Below are 7,504 nucleotides of genomic sequence, written 5' to 3'. Positions count from 1 at the left end.
TTGTTCTGGCACATCGGGAGAGGGGACAGAACGGGACGGACGGGCAGGGAAGGGAAGGCTAAAAGAATGGCTTGTGTTGTTTTTTTCATTTTGGCAGAGTGCACGACGATACCTCTTGGGTTACTATTATTTCATACTTCGTATTATTTGATTTCATTCAATCGAAAAAAGATCCCGTTGCAGTTTGTGCTGTATCAGTCGTTCCCTTTTTGCCCCAACGAGTAGATGCACATTATCGAGTTCCGATGTCAAGTAAACTGTCCTGGTTCAAAGAAATTCTGGCTCGTGTAAGAGATTACTTCTATTACGCAAAACCCCATGCAGACACGTCACCTACATCATCCCCCAACTAAACTCCCTCCAGGCATTTCAGTCGTTCATGATGAACCATTAGTACATCCCCCATTGCTAGTCCTCCTCTATTAACACTCGTGACCAAGGGATGTCTTCCCATTCGTGAAACTTTTCTCCCTCTGTGGAAGACTTCGCCCCCATCAAACTCCGCATTACGCATAAATCAAAACCAAACAGACGTAAAACAAAATAGCCGTGGTATCGTGGGATCTTTTGAGCTTCAGCAGCCAGCAAGCAGTAGCTTTCCAACCCATTGCACATGGTCGCGCAAATGGTCGAATACATTGATGCAGCAAAATAAGCATAAACAGCAAGAAATATGCCCTCTTATATCCACGCTCATCGTTGAGCCCAGTGGAACCCGTTCACCAACCCGAGCGTTGGATCGTTGAAGCCGGAAATGTTCAGTTCGCCAGTATTAGGATCATGAGGGAAAAGACCGTTGATAACATCCTAGAAAGAAAAAGAAAAAAGTCAGTAAATTGCGAATTACTTGTGTTGCTATACGAGATGAACTTACCCAGTCTACGCCCTCGAGAGGGTTCATCATATTCATCGGTTGCGAGGGCCTGTGACCGCCCATACTGGCCCCGTCGCTGACACTTTCTGGACTGTCCGCGTTTACGGGTGGCATGCTCCAGATGGCCTCGCCGTTTGACACACCCGCAAAGACGATTCCTGGAGGCGGACCTTGCATCTGGGCGTTGGGCGGAGACGCCATCCCCGGAGACCCCATGCCGCTCATCGGTGAAGATTGTTGCATACCAGGACCACCCATGCCAGGCTCTGCTTTGAAGCCCATCGGCATGCCCTGTCCGGGATGTGGATGCTGGGCATTTTGTCCCCCCTGATTCTCGTTTCTCACGTTGACGGCCGTCTTGTTTAGCGGTGCTCGGGAGGTTCCTGTCGGCGCACGCATCTTGCGCATACTCTGGTATGTTGCCATTTTGCTCATAATCTCCCCCAAAATCTGCAAGCCCTTCATCTCAGGCGGTAGAGTCCGGTCTGTTCCGAAGACGTAATCCAGGCAAGCCCAGATACGGTCGGCCTCCCTGTTCTGCGGTCTGTAGTAGATTTCAGTGGCCAAGAGCAGAGCAATCTGGAATTGTTGGTAGGCGCCTAGATACCAGGCCCAGTCTCGGAATTGCGGGTCGTTTTCAAGCTGTATCGAGATCTCAATGATCATGATGCCAGAAGTGACGAGTAGGTTGTTGAGGCGGTGGGTCATGGGACTGTTGGCGTTGGCGTGGTAGGGGTGAAGGATCATGACGTGGAGGCGGTAGAGGAGCAGATTCATAACCAACTTCGCGTAGCGTTGAATAGGGATTTCGCCATCGAGTAAATGTTCGTACTTCTCCACCATTCGCCGCCTAAAGTTTTCAATCTTCTGGAGAACAGCAGTGAGTGTCGTTTTGCGTGTTTCGAGCCTGCGGCGGTCCAGCCAGATTACGCGCATCATCTCGTTGCACTCGGTCCGAATCGCTGATAGTAAAGAAGAGGTCCACACGTCTGCGGGCTCAGGGGGTGGTCCGGCAGCGTAAAAGTCTTCTTCTTCACAGTTAAGCGGGAGCTTGGTGTCGTAATCTTCCCTCCTGATAGCCGGCCTGGGGCCTTGCGCTTCGCAGGTACGGATATCGAGGAAGCAGAGTTGATGCCAGATGAGTCTACGAACGTGAGTGTCCAGAGGATTCAGTCCGTATGTCTCTCCGTCTCTGTGCAAGCCCATACACTCGGCCATCCTGACAGCGGCGCCGACCAGAACAGAGTGAGCTCGAGATACCTCGGCTCTGCAGAGCGGGAGCTGTGATTGATGTCAGTCACGAGCTTGCTGAAACACAAACAGGCGCAACGTACCATATACATGATGAAAGCCTGCATGGTCTCCACTCTAGTTGTGCGTAGGAAATTGGCCTTTCCGAGAGCTCTCTCTGTCTCGGTCTTCATTCGGTCGATCAAGTTGGCTTTGGTGACGCCAAACAACGTCCTTACTGTCGGATCGTCCATACTCACGGCGGCACTGAACCAAGCCGCAAACATGACGGCTTGAGTGGAGGCCCTGGGTTCAATGTTGCTGTAGACTTCATCCCAGAAGTTTACATACTCAGCCTCAAAGGACGGTCTGTGAACACATCGTGCAATGGGGTGAACTGCTGCAAAGTATTGTTGCGTGAGTCGATCAGCAGCCTCCTTTTGAGGTAATCTCCTATCAAGAGAGAGGGCCTCGGGGGTGTGGCCAAAGAAGAAGCCGCTCGAGGGGGGAATGTAGGATTCACCAGGCCTCAAAAAGTCGGGGATCGAGTCACCAGAGCTTCCGCTCACGACAGACATGGCATCCATGCCGGGTGGTGGACCACCAAAGCCGGGATACCCAGGAGGCGGTCCACCACGGGGCGGCCCGCCTCGTCCGGCCCCGCCCATGCCCCTACCGCCCATCATGGCCATCATTCCTCCCATACCACCCATCGGGCCACCCATCGGACCGCCCGGAGGTGGACCCCCAGGAGGACCGCCCGGGCCAGATATACCGGCCGAGATCTGACTGTTGCGTCAGAAAATCGCTAGCTCGAGACAAGTGATCAAGATTTGGGATTTAACTGGTGAAAAGTAAAAGTAGGATTGGACACACCTCTTCAGCTATTCTGGGTCTGGATAGGCCACCGATGCGCTCTGTGATACGCATGCGACCAACTTGTACACCCAGGTCAATGAGATCGTCGGTTCCGTCTGCGTCTTCTTCGTACGTGACATCGAGAGCCGTCATGTCTGTGGGCTCTAGATCGCGCTCCTCGGCAAAGTCGTCCTCGACATCGTCGGCGAGGATAGCTTGCTGCTGGGCGGCTCGGGACGTTTTGGCGACATCGCGCTCCAACTGGCGCTCCAATGATCCAACCTTCTCCTTGATCTCTGTCAGACGGAGCTGACTGGCCTCATCAAGCTTAGGGCTAAGGTAGACGCAGTCGCGCGAAAACTTCATGCAGTTGACACATGGCTGAGACTTGTTGCACTTGAGCTTCCTGCGCCGGCACTCGAGGCAGGACGTAATCATGCGCATGCGCCTCCGGATAGGCTTGGAGGCGGGACTAGGCGCTCCCGACACAGAGGCGGCCGGGGACGAAGGGCGGTTGGGTGGTAGACCGGTCATGCCGTGCGGCGCGGAAGATGTTGCTGAGCCCGGTGAGTGAGCGCCAGGCATGAGATCAGGGTTTGGTAGGACGCGGGGGCTCGTCATGGAAGGGCCTTGTGCGGTTGGGCTCACGGGATTGATCGAGTAGTACTGTGGCTGGCCATGGGGTGATTGCGCGGGTGTTTGTAAGTGAGAGTGGCCATGATGGTAGGCGTGTGCTTGTGCTTGAGCGTGCGAGTGCGCGTGTGCGTGGTCCATGGGCTGAGCCGAGTAGACGGCACCACCACCGGCGGCGGCGGCGGCAGCGGCAGCGGCAGCAGCATGACGTGCAGCGGAATAGTGCCCAGAATCCATTTGATGGTTGGTTGGCGGTTCGGGCGCCGGTCTGATCAGATCTCGGATTCTTGTCAATGGCCGAGCGTTTGGAAAAGGAGGGTGTTATGAGAGGCTGTCGGGATGAAAATCGAAGCAAACAAGACGGTCATTCGTTGAAGAGAGTCGAGGATGCGGTCCAAAGAGGATAGAAACTGGGAACGGTCGAGGGTTACCTGGGTGTTCCGGGGGGAGTTACGGACGTAAAAAGGGACGTGGGAAGCTACAGCGTACGGGTGCGAGCCGGGTAGCCAGTGGTGAACGGAGATATGTGAGAGGAGCGGGCGGGACATGCAGGAGAGTTGATTTTTAGTCTGGTCCCTGGTCCTGGTCCTGGTCCTTGTCGTGGTTGTGTGTGATGGTGCTTGCGGGTGGTGGACGACTAATCCCAGTCCGAAGGATTGAGATGGTGGTGATGGTGGTGGTTGGGTGGGCGAGTAGGCGAGCGAGGAGCCAAGTATGTGAGAGGAGGACAAGTTGGGGGTGGGCGCGCGCAAGCCTATGTAAGTGCCCATCCACGTAGGAATACAGCTCTCTCTCACCCTCTCACACAGACGCCGGTAGATGCGGAGGCCGGCGAAGAAGAGGGTATCCTCGATTGGGACTGGGTTTGAACTTGATTTGTGTCACTTCCTGTCCAACAACGGACAATAAGAGGACGAAAAGGAGGGGTGGAGGGGCGTGGCCGAAAAGGAAGCTACCTCGAGGTAAGAGACAGAGAGGGGGGGAGAAAGAGAAAGGAAGAGACACAAACGTGGGAGTGAGTGACATGGAAAAGAAGAAGAGAACAAGAGGTAGAACCAGCAGAGCAAGACACGAAACGAACGAAGCGTGTAACTGTTGCGGGAAGATGGGAGGATGGAGGATGGTGGGAGAGGTGTGTGGAGCAGAGTACGTGGTAGAGAAGAGCAGAGCAGGATGAAATGGCCCAGAACGACCTTCCCGCAAGGCAAGGTATGCGGTACCCGGTACTTCGAGCGGCCTAGACAAAGAGGGGATGGGGAGCACCGCACCTTCTCGCCGAGTCTCCGCATCTTTCGTACTGGCTTCTCAGTAGTGGCCGCAGCAGCACCCTCCTCGGGGAATCAGCGGGCAACGTTAGGTATCTAATAGTGGGCGCACAGCATATACTTACGCAGCAGAGTACCTGAGGTAAGGCAGCGGGACGGAGCAAGCGAGACCTGCTGGGCCGGTTCGCGTGTGCGACTGGGCGAGGAGATCCGCCGCAGGTACCGGGTACTTCCGCATGCGGGGGTTCGGCACCCCTGAGCTCTTTCTCTCTGCCCAAGACACACCTCCCGGGAAGGAATAGTTCATCGCAACATCACGCAACATGTTCAGGGCGTCGTGTCTTCGCTAATCTGCGCACAACACTGGTCTATAAAGATACTACGTATTTGCACCGTGTATCCGCGTTTTGATAAGTATCTTTCCAGAGACAGCTTGCCCTCCTCACCTACCTTAAGGTACTAAACATCTGGACTGGACGAAGTTACGAACCCTACGATAATCCCCCATGGAGGGACAAAAGCAGATAAGCTCCTTCTCTCGCCATGTCTCTCAATCTTCCCGAGAATGGAAGTACATGTCTCTCTCCGTCTTTCTCTCTCTCGCACTCTCTGGGCTGCCGTTCCCTCGACTCTGCTTAGCTGCCGACGGGAGAAGCTGGCGTCGGCGTTCCAAACCGTCCGGGACGTTCCCATCTTTCACTTCTTTCCTTTCTCTCTTCCTATCTTTTGCGGCGGTACTACCCGTACGGCGTGTGCGGATAACCATATGTCGTAGCTACCTGCGCCATGCTATGCCACCTATGAGGATGCCGCCATCCCGTGGCCATGCCGCAGCCTGTCCCGTGTCTGCCCTGTCTTGCGGCGTGCCTATCACTCAACTGTTATTACAGACGTGTCTTTGGATGAAGAGAAGCGAATGGGACAACGCTGCTCAACGTGCAGGGTTCTTTTGCTCTCGTTTATCATGGCACATACGGGATATCCGTCGCGTACGGAGCTACAAGTGTCCATACACTATGCCCGTACTGACCAACTCTAATCTTGCATCAACGTTTGCCTCTGAACCCTGAGTCTGTGAGTCTGTGAGTCTGAGTCCCTGACTTGAGTCTAATGAATGATAGACGGCGGGCCGGCCCCCCCATGCTACCATGTCCCCTCCAACCATGCGAGCCACGTTCGTCTGAGCAAAGGTCATATTAAGGTCAGAGGAGGCTAATGTCGCCTCAACGGGCCTACGGCAAATGTCAGTCGAGTTCTATGTCATCAGTCGCGAACCGACGCCGTCCACGCCCTCTCACTGGACACAGCCCACCCATCTCGTTTTCCTTTGCTTTCTTTTTGCGTGCTCATCTTTGCTGCACGTAATCAAGAGGGACGTGTTGGGGGAGATGGAAGGGGCACGCCAATTATGCCACGGCCGAAACGAACCCTTCTTTCTCTGCCTTTACCCTTTTCTGCCGCCTTTCCTGGGCTTCCTCTACCCGTACGGAGTTATGTACTCTCCAGGGCAGGTTGTATTAGCTCCAAGAAGTTGCAGCATCCTCCCCCTGCCCATCACATATCCTCAATCTCTGCCCGCCTCCGCCGCCCGTCAACCCCCCACCTCGATGAGCAAAAATTTGTCCAACAATGTCACGATTTGGGCATGAGCTGCCCCGATTCCATCCATTGAGGAAGAATCAAATGCCATGCAGATACGTCGCCCCTCCCCTCATTCCCCATCCGCGGACCGCAGCACCGCAGGTATCGCACGTCAGTTCCTCGAGGAGGAGTGGTAGGTACTCGTGGTACTATGTATGTATGTACGGAGTACCTACAGGCAATAGGGAGCTTGGGTACGAACTACGACGTAGGTACCGTAGCTCCAGTGCTCCACACGATGGCGCTGCTTCCATCCATCTTCCATACATTCCAGACCTCGTCTTAGGTTGTTCGTTTTTTCTTCTCAACCTCACACTGACAGACAATGCGTGGTCCACTCCCCCAACCTGACGAAGTGAGAGCCTCAAATGGTTAACCCAGAGTCTCATCCACCCAAATGCAGCGACGGTAGCATCACCTCTCCCACACACAATCTCTCTTTTGCTGCTCATCGCCTCACCTCACTCGCCTCTCTCTCTTATCGGCCCACCCCCTCCCACCCGAATATTCCGGCTTCCCGTCCACTAACAAACTTTGCCCGTTTTCTCTGCACTAGAGCCTACCTCAGTCTTTGACCGATATCGAAACACCTTTCTGCTAATGTCCAACCTATGTGCCTGGGCTGAGAGGGAAAAGGGCCCTAATGTAAGGTACGGGATGATTACATGATACACCCTTTGCAAATCTTTCGCCCCTTGATCATCGCCCCCTGGGTGACTACTAAGGTACTAGGTGTTGCTCTGAGTCTATTCAACTCACCTAGAACCAGTCATCCGGCCGCCTCCCCCGTTTCATAGGCCGCAAATGACTATGATTATCCCCCCTCTACCCCTCCGCCTCCCGTCCGTCCCGGGGGTGAGGTGTCAATCGACCGGGCGGCGCCGAACGAGGCTCTTAGCCCACCACATTCCCAACCTACTGTCCCATATTCCGCCCGCTGCCCGCAAAGGAAACAAACACATTCACGGGCGACGAGAGACAAAACCAAGACCCAGAACGTGAA

The 7,504-nt window shown here is 54.6% G+C and overlaps 3 protein-coding genes across 3 annotated transcripts; 1 reads left to right on the top strand and 2 right to left on the bottom strand.

Annotated features, from left to right (window-relative positions):
* Positions 1 to 693: 693 nt before the first annotated feature.
* Positions 694 to 3,832, bottom strand: CTAM01_04604 (fungal specific transcription factor domain-containing protein; the record flags this gene model as incomplete). The annotated part of the gene is made up of 4 exons (XM_060520634.1): positions 694 to 807; positions 875 to 2,155; positions 2,209 to 2,889; positions 2,981 to 3,832. 4 exons carry the CDS (start codon positions 3,830 to 3,832, stop codon positions 694 to 696), a joined length of 2,928 nt encoding a protein of 975 aa, XP_060384588.1.
* A 53-nt stretch (positions 3,833 to 3,885) lies between these two features.
* CTAM01_04603 (uncharacterized protein) lies at positions 3,886 to 4,365 on the bottom strand (the record flags this gene model as incomplete). The annotated part of the gene is made up of 1 exon (XM_060520633.1): positions 3,886 to 4,365. The coding sequence occupies one exon, from the start codon at positions 4,363 to 4,365 to the stop codon at positions 3,886 to 3,888; it is 480 nt and encodes a 159-aa protein (XP_060384587.1).
* A 1,736-nt stretch (positions 4,366 to 6,101) lies between these two features.
* On the top strand, positions 6,102 to 6,509 carry CTAM01_04602 (uncharacterized protein; the record flags this gene model as incomplete). Its single annotated transcript, XM_060520632.1, has 1 exon — positions 6,102 to 6,509. The coding sequence occupies one exon, from the start codon at positions 6,102 to 6,104 to the stop codon at positions 6,507 to 6,509; it is 408 nt and encodes a 135-aa protein (XP_060384586.1).
* Positions 6,510 to 7,504: the final 995 nt, after the last annotated feature.

Source organism: Colletotrichum tamarilloi (genome assembly GCF_030869305.1).
Source record: "Colletotrichum tamarilloi strain Tom-12 chromosome Unknown Scaffold_11.1, whole genome shotgun sequence".
Taxonomy (NCBI): Eukaryota; Fungi; Ascomycota; class Sordariomycetes; order Glomerellales; family Glomerellaceae; genus Colletotrichum; species Colletotrichum tamarilloi.
The sequence above is the reverse complement of the archived record's forward strand: the minus strand, read 5'-3'. Positions and strand labels throughout refer to the sequence as shown.